The following is a 19,470-nucleotide window of genomic DNA, read 5'->3' on the forward strand; positions in this document are numbered from 1 at the left end:
TAACCTCTAAAGTTGTTCTGATGCAGCTGTTTTTGAAGTTAAGTCTAAGCTGTCTTCCCAGAATTATTTTTTAAAAAGAATTATTTCCAGGAAGATTTTATTGTTGACCTGAAGTGGACTAGGATCATTTCCCAGCACTATTGCAGAGCAAACAGATGCGCTGGCAGAATTGGGACAGTAAACTACAACAAGAGGCAGTGATGTGTCTCTTGGGGGCTGGATAAGATGACCTCCAGAGGTCCCTTCCAACCTCAGCTGTTCTGTGATGCTGTGATATGCGTGGCTACTGCTGCAGCAGTCGTCAGGCTTCGTAAGGATTTGTCTGGAACTTTTTTTAATATCTAGATCTGATTTTTTTCAGAAATACGAGAGGTTAAAAAAAATCTGATTAAGGGTCACTGAAAAGAGGTTGTTGGGGTCTTTTACTCAAAGAGTAAAAACAAGGATAGGACTTATTTAGAGAAGAGCCATGTGGTTGCCTGACATTGCAAGCGGGCACGTACGCACATAAGGAACTCACTAAATCCTGTTTACATCTTTCCTTTTGCAAATAGTGTGAAAACAGGGCCCTACACACTTAGATCTATAAAACCTGGATATAGTTATCTAATGGGACCCAATCCTCAGGTGAAACAACCAACTATTATGTTGATTTATGTCAGGAGAGGACCTGGTACTTATTATTTATTCAATAAACTCTTATCAGTCTCTCATACTTTTTGCCAAATGCAGTTACCCAGATCTTCACATTCAAACTGGCTCAAAAACACAACATAAACCAGGATCCTAGTTCACAGTTAGGGCTCTGAGATTATATAAATAACTGTAAAATGAACGGAGGAAAAAGCTCAGAATCCACAAAATGACATAGTGGACTAAATTCTCTTAATCGTCTGCCAATGTTCTGCCTGCCAAATTTACAAGATATGAAGAAAATGTTAATTGAACATGCATGTGAGAAATAGATATTGCATATGGATCGCAGATACCAACAAACAGAAAACTGCATATTGCCTAAGCAGCTGCACAATTTTTGCACATGCAGTTCCATATTTCGGGCACACATTGCAGCCATACTTTACAAACTTTTTCAAAAATATTTAAATAACAAATGGAAAATCCCCCCACGCACACACGCACATTTGTGTTAGACAAGAGAACAGTTCCGCTTCATGATCGGAGATAATAAAGTATTGTGCATTACATTTACCATCATTATTCTAACTCACTCGAGTCAAAGTGTTGTATAGTACATATAATACTCAGCAGACAGATAGTTACTCATATCTACATTCATCACTTAGACATACGTTTTAGAAAATTTTGCCAGTTGCCTATAAGAATTCAGCTGAATATCTAGCACTTAACGAGCCACAGAATCATATTTCTAGTATCTTATAAAATGTCATCAGGAAATGTTAGAGTATTATTTTTGTTTTGTATACCGAGTCAGTTTGTCAAGCACCAGCATTTACAACTCTCGCTTGCTTCAGATGGTAGAAATATGACAATGTGTCAGAGAGCTGATGTAAGTAAGGGGAAATCATATTTATTCTCTGTTATAAGATTAATTCTAGAAGAAAGGCACCATGAAAGAAAGACAAATCTTTAAACACATACAAGGGGAGAGATTTATTGCTCATGGTGACACATAAATCAACCCGTGACTGACTGTGATACACAAGCATAATGAGACAAGTCCAATGCTGTATTCTTCTCCATCTTTTACTAGCCATCCTAAATGTACAATTTTTTTTTTTTTCTGGGAAATTATCTTACTCTATTTGAATAATTGATTTAAAATTTGAAATCCTTCTGGGGCTAGGTTTATTGACATACAAACTTCCCATTGACTTTGGCAGCAGCCCCATGTATAAGTTGACAACAGCTGTGGACTTTAACAATCATCCTGTTGCTATTTACTTAAGCAAAAGTTGTCTTAGTAAAATGTATAACAATCTGATATAGAGCTTTTTAACTTTTTAAACTCACTAATAATCAACTTTCTAATATCCTGTATTCTGATACAATCAAGTCATCAAAATGACTTGAATTTCTTAAGAAACAAGTATTGAACTGGGTGTTTTTATCTATTGCACCTGAGAAAATTATGTTAAGCCTAAGAAGTAAAATGCTTAAGATGAGGTAGACTATTTAATCTGGCTAAGGGCTAATTTTGAACGCAGTGTTGTGAAAACTCACTTAAATTCGGTGACTATTATTTGTGTGTATACTTGATTGTAATTCTGTTATTTTTATAACTAAAATTAATAGTTAAGCTGAAAATTGTTATTTACACGGTAGTTGATGATCTTCATTATATTAAGTCTTCCATTTATAAAGCAGGTGACGATGTAAGTTTGTAGATGAACACGGTTCCTTGCAGCTGTAGCACCATGCCAGAGCGAGGGCTAAGGCAAGGCTCTCCAGACTGACAACTGAGGTACTACCCCACGCTCGCTGACTTTGGGGTGAAGCCCCTCACTGAGTTACCTCTCTGGGCTTTGAATCACTGGCCAGAAACTTCAGCAGTGGACACTTTTTGCAAGGTATGAAGGAAATTGTAGTTACCATAACGTCTGTTCCATCAAAGACTTATATCCACGGTAGAGTTTGCAAAATGAAGCATGCTAATGTTTGCAAAATGACTGCTATTGATCATTTAGCATAAGTGATAGGGAATATACTAATTTAGCTCGTTAATCTTTGCTGTCGGGGATTCTGCAGAGCTATAGGCACCAAACAGTGCCCTTTGCTTGGGGGACACAGGAGGCGGTAACTAAAAAGTAATCCCACGTTTTTAGTACTCAGGGCCTTATTTTCTCGATGTGGTCCTGACCGTATTTTCTCAAGATGGTATTGACAGTCAGAATATGAGCAAGGATAGGTGGTAACATAGCCAGCTATGTCAGCTGTTATTTAAGGTGCCGTTGCATGCATGAAGCCTAATTAACCAAGACTATTCAAAATCTGGGCATGTATTTGCCATTTACCCTCAGAAAAGAAACTGGGTACTTTATGGCCACTGGACAGAAGCTTTCTTGACCTACCCAGAAAAAATTAATTTAACTTCTGATGTTAACTTGCTGTTGTCTTATGGACTTTAAGTCACTTTCTGGAGAAAAATATGTGTAGAATTAAGGTCAGAATGGGTAATAAGTCTTTTGCCAATCAAAGTATAAATGTGAAGAATTTGAAACCAATAGTTCTTTACCTGAAAATAATTTTAAGAGATTATGAGGACGACACACTTTGTTGATGCAAGTTGTTTTAGAAATTGATTATTCCTAAGAATCATAACAAGAGAAACGACAACTGATTAATTATTGGTTTTGATATTCTACAGCTTAATTAATAAGAAAACACTTGAAAAACTGTCTCATTTCATAGAGTTTTCATTGAAGTAAGAGAGAAGTCACTGAAAATTACCCAGGAAAGTAATTCTTCATGAGTCACTGGAGGATGGCTTCAGCATCACATGTCTACGTGACAGTTGTGAAGCCATCCACCAGCTGTAGTTGTACTTAAAATGAACAAAATAATGTTTACAAAAATTAAGATACTGTGGCAGTGTCTGAGGAAGTGTGACATGTAGGATTGTCCTGGTTTTGAAAATTTCACTGGTATTTAGGCCTATGTTAGCTACAGGCTGAACTGAATGCATGGTAAATGTTAATAACGTTACTATGCATAGCTGCAATCTAGAGCTATAAAGATCTATACTGAAACCTCCTGAGATTTGCACATCCAGATGTGGATTCAGATTGTTGGCTGCACTTTCGTGGTGGGGAGGGGGGTCTATTATTTTTGCTCCACTTGCTTTGGAAATTATACTTTTAAACTCAGCTTTAGGCTCATCTTTCCTTTAAGTAACATAGCTGTAGGAAAAAAAACATGATTAATAACACCTCAGAAAAAGAAATTATTTTTTCCCATGGCAGAGGGCCCAGTTCTGCAGCTTTGGGCAAAAGCCATCTCTTTATACCTCAGATATACTGGAAGATAGGCAGGAGGCATCCTGACCTTTCCATCCTGTCTACCATTTTTATTTTTCTGAAATGTAATGGGGAGAAAACTAATGGGATTCTGTGGAAGTTACTTGAAAAACTTAGAGAAGACATGGCTGAATCCAGCCTGTAGCGTACTTCAAAAGTGAATTTTCTCTTCCTTCAGTTCTACAGGATTGTTCAAAAAATATGTATCAGAAGAGGTTGAAAGCTATGTTGGGCACTGTATGAGTATCTAGGTAAAGATTTTTCTATTAAGCTTTTCCTATTAAGACTTTTTCTATAAGGGACCTACTCAAGCAACTAGGTCGGGGTGGTTTTTGTAAAGCCAGGTTGGCAGCTCCGTGGGAGGGAGCGTTATCTGCAGCCAGTGAAGAATACAGCACAAATACCCCTGTGCAGCTTTTTAGAATAATCTTATGATGGCACTGGTTTGCTCCCATTACTTTCGTGAGTCCTTCTGCTGAGAACTAGCTTTTTACCCCATACGTATGTGTAACTGCTGATGGAAATCAATGGGAGATTTGTATTTGCGAAGCCTGCAGGACCACAGATCAATAGCACTCTTTTACTCGGGGGCAGGAGGTACAAAGCAGCCTGCCTCCCTTAGGTGTTACATGGGCTACTGGAGGGACACGGGCTGGGCTTCAACCTGTCCATGACTGCCTCCCGAAACCTTGACAGCCGAGGATAGCTACTAGGGATAGGCCAGTTACTTTTGTTTCCCATACATCGTTTTATGTGTCTTGTAGGTCCCATACCAGTCTCCTCATTCATTCAGCTGCAATATATTCCGATTGTGCGATTCACTCGTGAGGGCAGAGGAATTGATGGAGCTTCTTTTAAGGACCTTGTTTATGATGTCTTTCCATGTCTTCTTGTACTGATGCCGTAGCAAAGAGTACACAAAAGGGTCTGAAACAGCTTTGCTGTAAGCTAAGCACTTGGAAATGATTCCCCAGTGGGAATTGATGTGGACCACAGAGGATAATTCAACAAGTCTGTGGAAAGAGGAAGGTTGAAAGAGTGAATATTCATATTAAAAACATGGAGCAACAGCACAACTGTAAGCCAATGACCCCCTCCCAGACCCCAATTTTTTCCCGGGAAATTGCAAGAAAACAAAAGAAAAGAAAATCATACTCACGAAAATGTGAATATAGTCCTCCACTTATAAATTTCTAAGACTGCAAATATAAACTTGAGGTCTGTTTCCCAAGGATGGGACTACACAGCTCCTATCAGAGTGTCTTGGCCTCCAAACTTCAAGGCATCTTTGCCTCTGTACATTTACCTGTACATTTTCTGAGGCTGGAAGTGGGCCTTGAATGTGTTGCCTCCTAAAATGCTCTTTTGATCATTTGCCTCAATAAATGTTGAAGAATTTAGTGCAAAATGGAATAGCTCCATCAGGATATGAGGAAGTCTTCAAAAGAGCCTATTTATTTGTTATTGGAATACACCTTTTGGAGTATTCCTATAACTCACTAAAAACTGAGTCCAAATCTCTGATGTAGAGCTGGGTTTTCAACTCATCTGGCTCACTCAGGCCATCAAGGTACTTGATAAAGGGGCACCCCTCTCTCTAGAGTACTGTAACCTAGCCCTTTTTTTACTGTCTAGTGAACACCATGTTTGGGATCATAAATACTCTGTGGTAAACAGGTCAACACGTCACGGAAAGTTTGCTGCTGCTGAAAAATATCACGCAGCATCTACTCGTAAAATCTTTTCCTACATAACATTTCCTCAACCATTACACTTTTAGTCTCTGTGCCAAAACTTAACCATACAGACAACGTGTGTTACTTTCTCTGATGACTCCAGGGTTTTGAGTCCTAATAAAATCTCTTGTTAGACAGTACCATTTCACTTCATTTTTTTTTCTTCATTTAGTGCTTTTGTTTTGTGCATTTTTCTAGTAGTGTGTGTCATAGGATCATGTTTCTGGCAGCTGAAGTTCGTCACAGACTTAATATAGCTCTAAAGGGAATGAAAGGAGTATAATCTCCCCAGGTACGTTTCCTGATGACTTTTGCACTTATTGTCACCATTGAATCCCTCATGCACAGCAAATTTAACCGCAAGTATTGTAAAAATATATTTTTACAATAACATAATTTTCTAAATATTGATTTAAAACCATACTTGGAGCACTAAAGTTTGAGATCGGGACACAAAGTGCCATTGCTTGGTCTCATGGAAGTCATATTCCCCTACCATTAGCTATCTAAAAAGCCAGGATCTAGTCTGAACTCGTGGTTCTAGGTCCCCTCTAGAGTATCTGAGAAACCACCTCACCAGTGCTGTCTAGCTTTCTTAGCCAGTCCAGCTCCTAGAGAGAGAGTTCGATGCTTTTAAACAGCTTGTCTGGCTCATAGGAGAAGCACACAAGGAAGGAAAATTCATCAGTGGGAGATGGCATAATATATCTTGAATTTACAAACTGGTCGGTTTAAAGGCCAAACATATATATTTGCAACAAATTTAGCAAGGCAAACCTTTTAACTCATTCGGGGAGAGAGGGAAGAGCTTTATATACTCCTCAGACCTACACTAGCACAGATAGTTCACTTTGTACTGAGACAGGGTATTTTTGACAGTGAAATATTGATAACTCCACAAGGTTTTCTTTCCCCATGTCTTTCAGCAATACTGAAGGGCAGTTCTGTTCAATATTTCTGTACAGCTTTTGAGAAACTATTGATTGTTCTAGAGCACAAACAGCCGCATGTGCTGCTAGAGATCCCCGCTATGCAATGGCAAGTAAGATCTTTGCTGAAACTGTCTTCAGCAGCAGATGCTCTTAAACCTGCCTGGAAAATAGTGCAGGTGCTGATGTTTCTTCAGACAAAGCACCATTTCCAAGGAGCATTCTGAAGCGTAGTTCCTGCAGCAGCAATTGCAATAGTGTTGGTACTTCAAGCAGTTCAGAGACGAGGATTTTTTTCCTCAGTCGTTTTATTCTCATTCCATAAACTTTCACTATATGGTGTAGTTTAAAATAGCGCTGGCAGATGGCACGGTCCAGTCATTTGAGCACAAAAGTGGGACTAAGGAGCCTTAATTTGTTACACCACTGACTACGAGCTTCTGTCTGCTCGCTCCATTCTGGTTTGCCTAGACTGTAAACCCCATGGCAAAGCACTGTGTCTTCCTGGGCATGTGTGCTGGGCTCAGCACCATGGGTCTGCAGCCAGTGCTGGGGCTTTAGCCACTGTCACGGTATTATTAATTCTAATATGAGAATAGTTTTGTGTGCACTGTGCTAGCAATTTGATCGCTTTGTGTATCGCTTCCATCGGAAGTGAGGCACACCTGCACAATGATGTTTTCGGGGTGGTGACGTTAGCCAAAATATTAGCCAAAATAGTCTTTGGGCTCACAGACATGTGAGACATTTGAGGTGACCACGCTATGTTACATGACAGTCTTGGGAATTGCTCTTGCCCCTGCACTGGTGCTGCTTGGCTCAGCTCATCACTGTAAGCAACTTTGAGATACCAAAGAACCACCATCTGTCCCATTTCTCTCTCCTTTCATCCCAACTAAACAAATGCTGTTCTTTCAACCTCTCCTTGTAACTCATGGTTGATATCTTTCTTACAAAGTAGGATCCAAACTCAGACATAATTATCATCTACTCAAGCTGCCGGGGGGTCTCATCTGGTGTATTCTCTCTTGTTTAATAAAATGTAGCTTATGACACCCACGTTAATATGCTCTAAAATGAGAACTGACTATTTGGAAATTAATCATCTACTGAGTCATATTTACTTTGTAATCTACCATGAGCCATCCTTCTTCTTGTTATTCTCCACTTCACATATTTGATGCCTTCTTTGCATTTTGAATTTCATCATCCTGAATTTCATCTGGCTGACTTACTTTTACTGAATGCTTTACACATGTGAACTTGATTAAGTTTAATTAAATTCAGTGGATGTCTTGAATGACCAAAATATGACAGATTTGTGTCTGAGTCTCTGTCAATCAGTTCTACAAGATGTTAACAATCTCCATTTAAAGCATATCAAATAGACACTTCAGGGTTGTAAGCCTAGACTTGCTAATTTTACCTTCATTGACTGATCAACTACAAAGCCTACACTTTTATTGACAGAATTTTAAATATTTTCTTCGATTATGTTCCCTAAGTGCCCTTGATATTTACAGATTTTGCAATTCTTGTGTATTTTTTTTGTAATAGTAAATTACATTTGCAGATATCAAGCAGCGCAAACAGAAATGCAGACAAACCCTAAGCTATGCAATTCCATTTCGTGTACAATCGAATGCCAGCCTTTCAAGGCATATCACATACTTGATTGCCTTTGAAAAAGGGTTTTGTTTCTCATTTATGAGGGAAATTATATGCATAGCTTCAATTTTCATGAAAAGTTTCAGCCAAAAAGAAGACATTTTCAGTGAAGGAGCATTAATATTTCAGTGCTACCTGTAAATTAAATTCCACAGTATCAACTACATAATTCCCTATCTTGCTTTCATAAGCCACTCTTCTACTGTCTGGTCTTCAATACCTTTTTATTTCAAAGCTATATGCTGTTTTGCTGTGATACTTTGTTAATATTTTAGAAACTTATAATTCTGTAGCGTATGTCATGTCAAATGGCTATCCAATTATTTCACTTTCAGTAAACAAATGAGAATGCTATGCTGAAGATTAAGACCTTGATCTTCTATGCAGATAATACACTCTAAAAACCCTTTATATACATGTGCAGTTTATCACTTTAGTAAAATATTTTACTGAACATGTACACGTCTAGCTGGAGGCTACTACAATGGCAACATATCTGTCGTGCGTTGCTTAAACCTGAGAACTGACTTATGGAGAAAATTCTGAACAGACCTCAAACAATACTCTCAAACAAGCTAAAATGTCCTGTTGTTCAGGACTGAAACAAAGCTGGCACTGCATTTTGGAGCTGGTAGATGATGAAGTTCTCACAAGAAGAAATTCAGTCCTTTCCCCGAGAATTTGGATCAGCTCTTTAAGCTTGCATTCCTAACATTTCTGTTTGTGACTAATCCTGATTTTTTTCCCCAGTCAAGTCCCATAGTATCAGAATTACACCTTAGTTGTTTCTTTTGTGTTAATGGTATGAATAAGCTGACCATGAGTTTTATCTTGATGTTGATGGTGATTTTACTTTATTTTCACTTTATTGCTTGGTAGACTGAATCTTTTGTATGCTGTCTTGCTAGTGAGAAAGCCCTATTTTAATGATTGCTTCTTGATACAGAAATGACATCACAGCGATTGTTAGCTGATTTACCCTTAGCTAGTTTTGCCTCTTAAGTGGTGCATATATTACAACTGGATATATTACATATAATATATATTACATATATTACAACTGCATATGTTATTTCTGTAAGGAAGCAGACTTTTGGACTCTTATAGCTAATCTTGCAAATCTCTTGTAGTAAATCTTGCAAACTATTGCTTTTAGCTGTTGCTGTTCCCCAGAGCTGCAGGAACCACCTGTCAGCAGAGATACGATCATAGCAAGCAGCACTGTCCAGCTTGTACCAAAAGGTTTTTCTGTCCAGGAGGAGAATATCTCTACCTCACATCAGCTGAGGCTTTTGATGAAGACTAGAAGGCCACTTTCTTCAAATATGTCAACCTAAGATTGCACGGGAAAATCATGCATTTATATGCACAGACAGGCAAGAACATAACTTGCAGAGGAATTCTGAACTTGCTTGTCTACCCGAGCAGGATCTGCATGCAGAAGGCAGGCAAGCACTTTAAAACACAGTTTGTTTACCCCTTGTCCCCCAGAGATGACACAAGAGAATTTTAATCTCTTCTGCCTGTTCCACCATCCTCCTCTGTAACCTGAGGCCTTGGGGCTATGAACTTCTTACTGATATGACTTCAGGATTTTTAATTTAAAGCCAATTTCCTCACGCTTTGACAGCACGTATTAACTTGCATGAGCAAAGTTCTGTATTTCAGTATGAAATGCCTGGAGTTGGAAATTAATATTAAAAATCGGTATGGTATGGCTTATTTTAATTTTTCTTATGAAAAAGCTCCTCCAATAGGTTTTGAACAATGTTATTTAATCACATAATGATAAATATAGCAAAAGAAGAGATGTGTACTAATAGAATTTTTATAAACCAACAAGCTATGCCTGGAAATAAATAATACAGGGTAATACATCTGTCATACTGGTACAGTGGAAATGAATCAAGAAGAATCAGATTCTACTGATGCACTACTTAAGGTCAGCCACTGAACTAATTAGGAGGGTTTTTTCTTGATAAAAGAGGTGCCTAATCTGATTTTTACCTTAATGTAATCTGAAAATCTCTGGTTCACCCAGAGAAGAATTTATCTGGCTGGGGTTATAAGCACAACTCCTTCACTGGTTCATGGAATTGCTAGCGACAACTATTTGTTTTTAGTGTGGAAGCAGAAAGATGTTGTTATAGTAAAGCCTTGTGATTTGCTGCTTTCAGGCCTCAATTAATGAAGTACTTAAAGCATGTTTAATTCAACCGTATTGCTGATTAGAGCTGGCTGTCCAAATGAGAGGCTGAGCAATACACCTCATCGGCTATCTTCTGTTCACTGCCTTGAAATGTGATTGATTGCCTCTATCTTGTGAATGCAAAGCACTGGACATAGTCCAGAAAATAATACTTGCTTACATAATCAGCTCAAAAGCCTCCTAATCCCCTTGACTTCAACACCCTCAGCCGTATGTGTGAGGCATAGGGAAGGACAGTAACGCATGTCCTCAAGTACCCGTCCATGCGGCGTAGTGTCCAGCAAGGTCTCGAGAGGGATTCAAGTAGCTAAAGAGGGATTTCCCCGTAGCCTGGTGTGCAGGGATCCCCCTAGACATGTCAGAACTGAAAAGGCCAGGAAAGTGATAGCCTTCACCCCACCTGGCACGCCTAGCCAGCGTCCAACCCTTCAAGCATTCTTCATGCATTCAAGAGCCTACGTCTTGATTCTTCTCATAGTCCCTCTTTGTGTCCTCAACAGGCTGAAGACTCAGGGGAACACTCAGGTGATCCTTGTATGGACAAAAGGGAGGAGGGTCAGGACTTTTCTAACCCCTCTTCTGTATCTTAGGGCTACTGGAACACACATTAGGATGCCACAGAGTTAAGAGGAGGTGGGGAGGTGCCTGAACGCTGGGCTGAGATGCCTATGGAGAAGCATGAAATGACTTCTGACAGTCCTGGTTAGAGCCCTCGGTGTCACTCAGGAGGGAGCTGCAAGCTATTCTGGGACTGCAACGAAGTTCGGAGACCCAAAAAAATGAAATTTAACCGTTTGTAATGAGACAAATACTAATAATATCTTAAATAATACCAAATAATATCTTATAGCCTGAGAACTAAGGCTGAATGTCTATAATTATAAATCCTTTCATACCCTTTTAGGGTGTGTGGCATGGAGTGTCTTCTTGTGACTACTAAGTGAAAGTGAACGTAACTCTAGTAACGCTGTTACAAATGTATTTGCAACATTGTTACAAATAAACAGCACGAATCAATTAGCTACTATTTTCATGAACATAAAATCAATGTGACATACAGGTTTCCATTTTTACCAAGAGACTACAAGACCTTCTTGTGAATTGTTTTGTTAGAAATAGAAATGCAGGGTATTATACTGAATTGGAAAAACTTGGGGTTGGCTACATGCCCACTTATACTGAGTCTTAATTCAGTTTTTTCAATGATTTTTTGTGATGGATCTGAGTTTGACTGAAGTCAGCCCCAATAATGTCTATTTGATAGTATTGGAATAGGTGAGACTTTAAAAATATTTTTTTCTTTCTCTGTTCTGCATAGCAGCATTTCAGTTTTTCCAGAGTCTTTTTATAAGGAATGTAAGTTGTAAATTTCCTTCAACAACTAGATAATACTTTTCTGGATATACTCACTTTCTAATACTTTATGTTTCATAGGAGTAATTTTGTGTTTCCCACAGGAGCCATTTCCAAAGATAAGCTAGTAAATAGATAAGGACATCTGACCATAAATCACAAGAATTTTTTTAGCTATGAGCCAGAACAGCTTTGATGTTTGATGTTTATGACTAATAAACTCTATCCAGTCAGACAAAACTATCGTTTAAGTTTGTGGACCATGTTCTTACCCCGGTTGGATCTTATTTGACCAGATTTTTTACAGTCTGACCTATTCAGACAAGTGTCTTCCCCTACAGATCACCCCCTGAACCGGGGAGGCAATCTGAGGAGTAGGTAACTACCTGACCCAAAAAAAGTCTGCAAAATCCTGTGGACTGACTTCCTAAATCACTGCCATGTGACCAACGTATCGACTGGGCTGACTGAACAGAGTTCGGCCTACAGACTGCAGCAGGATTGTACCAAATAAGTGCTATGACATTTTACACAGTTTTGTTAGCTCAGTAATGCAATCTGTCATAGGAGTGGAAATGGTGCGCAAAATTTTCACAGGAGACTTCAATCATTTTCTGGCTCAGCGTGCCCTACTTCTCTGAGTTCAGAGTGCATCTCAGTAGTCTTTTCCAGTATGAACGTTCACACTTACCTTGTAATTACATAAGGTGCAAAACAAAGTATAAAAGTACCAATAAAGGTACTTATTTTCTTTGTTGCTCGCTGCCTCCGCCTCTTTTGTTCTTCTAGACAACGCTCTCTTACGCTGTGTGACATTCAACACAAAGAAGAACATGAATCATAATATCAGGTAGCAGACTTTAATGGCTTTACTTATGGAATGATGGAAATCAATCGCTCCGGTAAGTGCTGTATTCACATAAGCCAATACCAGGTGCACTGCATTTATATGAGACAATACCAAGTATTAATGCATTGTATGACCATCCAAAAACAATTACTGAGAAATACAGGACTGTATATTTATATGCACACACCCCCATTATATCGATTTATATATAGTCAAATTGATGGAATTCAGCCTTGAATTCAGTTGCAGCTCCTTTTTTAATTACTGTAAGCTATATTTGCAGGCCAGAGTTTGCCTCATGGTATTCAGACATGGAAAATATCCAGAATGGGGTAGGTAGCACGCTACTTCCCTAGAAACATCACTTCCAACGCCACTATCTTAGATACGAGAAACTTCCCAGCAAGATAAGCAATAAACCACAATAAAATCATAACAGGAAAAAACATGCTCTGAACATTCAGCCCAATGTTGGAGCAATCACTCTATCCCATTGCTGCGAACCATGTGGCCATAAATCTTACAGCAGCCTGTGCAGCTCTGCACGGCCGCCGTGCTGAATGCTTTGCAAAGCCAGGAATTACATTACAAATCCACAGCGCTGTGATGTTCTGACTCCTCGCCTCAAACCAGCCTTGTTCCCGACTAAACAGATACAAATTAGTCACACCCTGGGTTTTTTCCTACCTATGGCATTTTAGGACAAGAGCTTCTCCTTTGAGTTTCCTGGTGGTGGTCTCACCAGGCCACCAGAGAGCTGCTAAGACCCTCAGTGTGCCAGCAAAGCGATGGGAGCATGGGGCCGAGACCACTCTTCAACTGCAGGAAATCCCCTTTGAAATCAGCGTGTTTGCTTGCCAGAAGAGTGATAACATGAAAACCCATCCTCCTTCTCTACCCACTTGTGTAAATCCTGTGCTGGCTGTGCATTTGGAGGGAAGTGGATGAGTTACTGTCTTCTCCAGGCAGGTAGGTTGGATGGGCAGCACTGGTTGTATCTCCCAGAGCCCCAGGGCCATCTCTACCTGAACTAGTCCCTTTGGGAAAGAGCAAAACCAAAGCCAGGCTGCATTCCTGAAATCCCTTTCTACGCACGTAGCGGCACTACTACGTGCTGACTCATTGCACGGGTCTCGTGGTAAAGCCATCACATGCCTCGGGCAAACCGACTGGTCTGGCCCATGTGCTGCATTTTGTAACTGCTTGGCATTGGTCTCTCTGGTTTTATTGTAAATTTGTAATTGATGACTCACTGTCAGGTTCCACACTCACATATGTTAATAGCTGCGAGATTTATGGCCACACCCTTACATTGTTTGCTGTACCTGTGAATGTTGGATCATCATCTAAACGCATGTTATGTCCAGAGGATCTCAGTGTGTTTCGCTAATCCCTGTGGCAGTGAGTTCTTGTGTTACCTTTTGGTTGTGTTGAAGGAAATATGTTTCCTTTGACCTGTTTTGTATATGGTCTTACCCTGCCAGTCTCCAGAGCAGCTACCATGATGGCAAAATGAACAAAATACTGGAGGAAAAGGTTTTTCTGCTTGAAATAACAAATCGTCTCGCTCTTAAAGAATACGCCTAAATAGAATGAAAACACATCTAAGAGAGTTACATGTTCTATGTCTGTTATTTGCAGCGAGAAATGACAGCTGAGAAGGAAAAAAAATTCCACTTTTTCAAGGGAACCTATGTGCTTTCAGTTCTGCAAGAGCTGGAGAACTTGGAGTATTTTTAGGTGCAGACAGATGATCTTAGAGGTTCAACAGCTTTGCTTAAGACCTGTGTTATTAAATTCATAGTATCCCAGGCACACGGGGATATAGGAAAAGAAATCTCCAAAGTAGGTTCAATTAGGCTGTTGTTAGGGTAGAGAAGGTAGCGTATTTTTTTGTCTCTAACAGTTTCCCCAGTTATGTCTTTTCCCTACTGGCATAGACAAAGCTGCCTTTGACTCCTGGAGCTCACACATGACTTGGGAAGTCCTGATAGACTTCAACCAACTTCTTTTTTTCAGCTTTTCCAGATGTAGCTAATAAATACCACATCACAGAAGAAGGTATTTTATCTCATTCCTCCATACAGACAATGTATACAGATGGGTATTTTGCTTTTGCACACACTTTTATGCACTAAGATAAGAACATATATGTAAGTTCCAGTAGTGACACTAGTAATAGGACTGGATTATTGACTAAGCTTTCATTTAAAGAGTTTAATATCCTGGAAAATCTGAGATATATCCCTTTGAAGGTTTGGTATTTTAAAAAAGTTTATGAGATACTGGACCTTAAGATCTGTAAAACTGGCTACACCAAAAAGATAGTATAGATAATTTGGGTGAAGAAACACATGGGTTAAGCACTTAAGTGAAGTCTTGCCCAAACCTCTCACAATACCTAAGATAACTTGATCTTAAGAACAAAGTCAAGAAAAAGCAGTATCCAGTAAAAATGCCTAAGCTAACTTGAAAGGACATGTGCCCTAAACATTCACACAATTCTGTGTGGTATTTAGAGGTTTCCTTTGTACTCATCTTGAATGATCTTCAGAAGATCACTCGTGTCTTTCCAAGTCACAGGTAATAAACCCATCTGTCATAATGCCTGTCCCTAGACTCCCTTGCGGGTGGATTCTGAGTCATAGGAAGCAGAAAATTGTCCGTACACATTTCTCAGCATTGAAACTAGACCGTGCAAAAAGCCAGGAAAGTCAGGGTAGTCTAAGGTGGGATTACAAACTTTGTTGTCTCATGTGCCTTCTCCCAGCATCCGTGTCTATGTTGTTAGGTACTATAGTAAACACTGAAAATTGCCTGTATATATACCACTTCTATAATTCAAATGATGCCTTTGTTGTGTCAGAGCTTTATGAACGTCACTGACTGCTCCAGGAGACCTGCAGCCTTTGTGTAGCTCTCACAGTAGGGAAGGCAATCCGAGGTCTGACCCTCTCAGCAGCGGTAGCTGTAACCAGTTAAGGCAGCACCACCATACGCTAAATCAGCCACCATTTCTGTAGTCTAGAAAAGAAGCTAAAACTCTCCTTTCTTGGAGAGAAGCACTATGATAACCTGATGCAAGAGGTAAATAATGGTTAGTAATACAGGTTACTTGCAGCAAAGTGCCTATACAATTCTGTCTCCTCGGAAGAAAGGAGGTATCATTCCCACAGCCCCATTGAATCCACCCCTCAATGAGATGATTGCAAAATGCAGGAACACCCTCAAATTAACCTAGACCAGAAAAAATGCAGGGGAGGAGAAATACCACTGAGATTTTTGCCCTTTTCCTAAGCTTTGCTGTGCAGTCCAGGCATACTTTAAGAATTAGCCATAACGATTGCTATTTCAAATAGCCCCAGTGGGTCTGTGACACTGCCCTGGGAGTAACCACCGCATCTCATAGTGCGTGTAGGAACTAAGACCAGTCAAAGCACAGTTTAGCAACCAGACAGCACGTAGAGCAGAAGGGTTTTTTTTCCTCTATGTGACTTGGGGGATAAGGGAAGATTTATACATGTGTTTCTCACAGTAATGGGACTTGCTTGAAGTTCTGCTCTGCATTCTTGGTCAAGAGACAGATCAAACAGCTTAACTGGAGAATTTTGGGCAAATATTTCTGTTCCTCTAACAGCGTGCTGTCCTGCCCTGATCCTTTCAGACTTATTTGCCTTAGGCATAGGAATCCCCAAAATATGACCTTTTTCTGAGGACAGCCACATGTGCTTTCAGTGCTGCAGCTCTGCTCCTGGCTGGCTGCAAATGGAGAGAGCTGGTGTTCGCCTCCAGCTTGCAGAGCACAGGACAGCAAGGGGGCTCAGGTGGGATGTCTGGCATGGGACTGCCCTCTTCAACTGCTCTCGGCTTTCCTCTCTTCCAGGCAGACTTCTTCGCCCATATCAGACACATCCCTGCACTGCCAGCATTTTTCTGAAAGACATTTCCCCTCCCTTCAGTCTCTGACAGAGACAGTCTGAACCTTAAGATCCAGCCTCTGACTGTCTCCCAAGCAGCACACACATCCCTCACAGCCGCTCTGTCACCCTACCTAGCCAAACCATTTTCTCTTTTATTTCCAGGAAAATACATCAGATTCTTCCTTTTCCAACCACCTGCTCCAGCCACACTATGCCCGAAAGCAAACTACTTCCTCTGAGCAAACCAGGCTGGTTTCTTTCCGCACTGTGACCAGTGCCTCTGTTTTCCCCTTTCCAGACCTCGCTCATTGACTCTACCAGCCCATCCCAGTCATAGCTGGGTCTTAGCCCCATCCGCCCCAGCTCATCAGAGCCTCTCAGCTCTCAGCCAGGACATGCTGATCCCTCAGCCACCCTGTGCCGCTCCATCCTGCCTCAGCTGTGCAGGTCCATTTCTCAAATCCCCATTTCCCGGGCAGATCACTCTGGCTTGTCCTGCTGCTCCCTTCTCACCAGCCCGGTCCCACATCCTTCCAGCCGTGCCTGTTTTGGTCCTCTCCATTTCCTCATCTCTGCTAATTGTGGGCAGAGCCATCACGTACTCACAGCACACACCGACTTCTTCCTCTCCTGTGCACCAGGCACCTTCCCCAGCTCCTCGCCAGGCTCACTGCCTGCCCAGCACCACCCTTGGGCTTCCATCCAGCAAGGCTTTCTGTCCTTCAGCTTTACTGCTGTGCTCCCCTTACTGACCCAGGGAAAACTGTCTCTCCCTCCCTCCTTCCTCCAGCCAAATCTGCATCCCTTCCAGATCCAGACATAGCCTATTCACGCAAGATTTACAGTTTGTGCATAATCCCTGATGTGCAGGGATTTTGCACAGCATCCCAGCACACATTCAGACCCGTTTGGTGCTTGCCTTCAAGCCCATTATCCTCCCAGCCCCCGGAGACTTTTCTCCTCCTGTGCCTAGGCACAAGGGGCTTGCTTAAAGACTCATTTGAAATGAACTTTATACATCCCTTGCTTGTCATATTAACATTGCTACTGAAGTCTCTTTCACTTGGATTTAAGTATAGGCGTTCAAGCGTATGCATTTTTCAGATGTTATTCCCTTACAATTCTGCCTTCAGGAAAGATAAAGTTACAGAGAGCACAGCAATAGGGAAACTGCCGGGCGAAGGAGCGGCACGCAGCACCCAGCTTCCCTTCGGAACTCCGAGTGAAGGGACATGTGCAGCCTCAGCCTGCTCCCTCTCAGGGATCCAGCAACGTTTTTGGGCTGACAGTGCCAAAAATTGCAAATCTATCGACCACTAAATCCACCTTGGGAGACAAAAGGCAGTGATCTGATCACTATCTCAAAGGGAAGTGCATGCTCAGCCAAAACTGCCTGTTTCTTTGCTCTCCCCCCCAAAACAAGCCCTTAAGCATAACAAAGAAGAGTTGCTTCTACAACCGGAAAAATAAACACAAGTAAAAAGAAACATGCAGAATAGAAACTGGCAAGAAGGATGCTTGTTTTCTCCCCATCCCCATCCCCTGCTGTGACACAGAACAGACTGTATTTAACATAACACTGAACCCGTCCATCCTCGCGTCCTCTCCCGTGAATAGTCTCACTCGCTGAACACACAGGCACCTTACCTGGGATGGATGTCCACAAGCAGCACCAGGGTCTGCATAGTGATCACGTCAATCCGCTTACAGTGAAACCGTGCCACCTTCAGCACTTTTAGATATGTGAAACACAGGACTATAAGGGAGAGGAGGAAGCTGAGGGTGTGAAAGACCCCAGTGAAAATCACAAACTGTGTCCTATCCTCTGGTCTCTTGTTGTACAGGGTGCAGGAGGCATAGAGGTGATGGAAACCCACCCAGGAGAGAGAAGCTGCCACTATCGGGAATGACACTGAGTGTAACCACGTGTAGCTCAGTATGAGAGCAGCATCTCTGTACCTCATTTTGGAGTGATAACTTAGAGGGAAGACCACAGCAATCCACCTGTCAATGCTCAAAGCTGCCATGCTCAACATGGAGTTCGTGGTGAGAAAAGTCTCCAGGAAGCCCACAACGTGGCAGATCTGATCTCCTCCTGGTTGACTCTTGTAAATGATCCCAGCCAAGGTCAAGGGCATGTTCGAAACAGTCATCAACAGGTTGCAGAAGGTGAGGTTGAGGATGAACAATCCCGGGACCTGCTTGCGGATGTCTGCGCTGTACAGGAAGCACATCAGCACCAGCACGTTGGCCAGCAGGGCCACGAGCATCAGCACCACCACCACGAAAGCCAGGATCACCTCCCAGATGCTCATGGTGCGTCCAGTCACAGGAGGGACATCTCCGAAACTGCGCCGCGCCGGCACCCGGGGAACATGGTGCGAGGCGCGCTCACCTCGCCCTCCTCCCCAGCCTGCTCGCACTCTTGCATGCCCTCCGCATTTTTAGAAGAGCTGCAGTTTTTTTCTCCAACCTCCCCCTCCTCGCTGCTCCTTTCCACGTCAACGCTTTCCGAGACGTGCACAAAAGCACTGGGAATGCCCATCAAACTGCGAGGAGGGCTTAAAAAATATCAGCAGGACTGAACCACTGTCTCCATTCGGTCCATTCGAAGGAGAGCAGGTTATTCTGAGAAACTGCTCTCCTGAGATCCCTAATTATCAGCCCAAAGCTTGCAAGCAATTCACCGAGTGAATTGTGCTCTCTTTCTCTCTTGCTTTCTGTCTCTCTCTCTCTCTCTCTTGCTCTTTCTCTCCCCTCCCCTCTCCTCCAACCCTCACTCCCTTCCAGGCTGAATGTAACCTGCTTTT

At 41.6% G+C, this 19,470-nt stretch overlaps 1 protein-coding gene across 2 annotated transcripts; it reads right to left on the reverse strand.

Annotated features, from left to right (window-relative positions):
* Positions 1 to 1,631: 1,631 nt before the first annotated feature.
* Positions 1,632 to 18,975, reverse strand: GPR26 (G protein-coupled receptor 26). Of its 2 annotated transcripts, none has more exons than XM_075504041.1 (3): positions 18,308 to 18,975; positions 12,582 to 12,695; positions 1,632 to 5,008 (listed from the first exon to the last, which is right to left on the reverse strand). In XM_075504041.1, exons 1-3 carry the CDS (start codon positions 18,973 to 18,975, stop codon positions 4,777 to 4,779), a joined length of 1,014 nt encoding a protein of 337 aa, XP_075360156.1. In that variant the 3' UTR covers positions 1,632 to 4,776. The 2 variants fall into 2 exon arrangements, 1 of the variants encoding a protein (XP_075360156.1); XR_012776055.1 differs by lacking the exon at positions 18,308 to 18,975 and adding an exon at positions 13,428 to 13,765 and having other exon boundaries at positions 4,993 to 5,008.
* Positions 18,976 to 19,470: the final 495 nt, after the last annotated feature.

Source organism: Mycteria americana, chromosome 6, assembly GCF_035582795.1.
Source record: "Mycteria americana isolate JAX WOST 10 ecotype Jacksonville Zoo and Gardens chromosome 6, USCA_MyAme_1.0, whole genome shotgun sequence".
NCBI lineage: Eukaryota > Metazoa > Chordata > Aves > Ciconiiformes > Ciconiidae > Mycteria > Mycteria americana.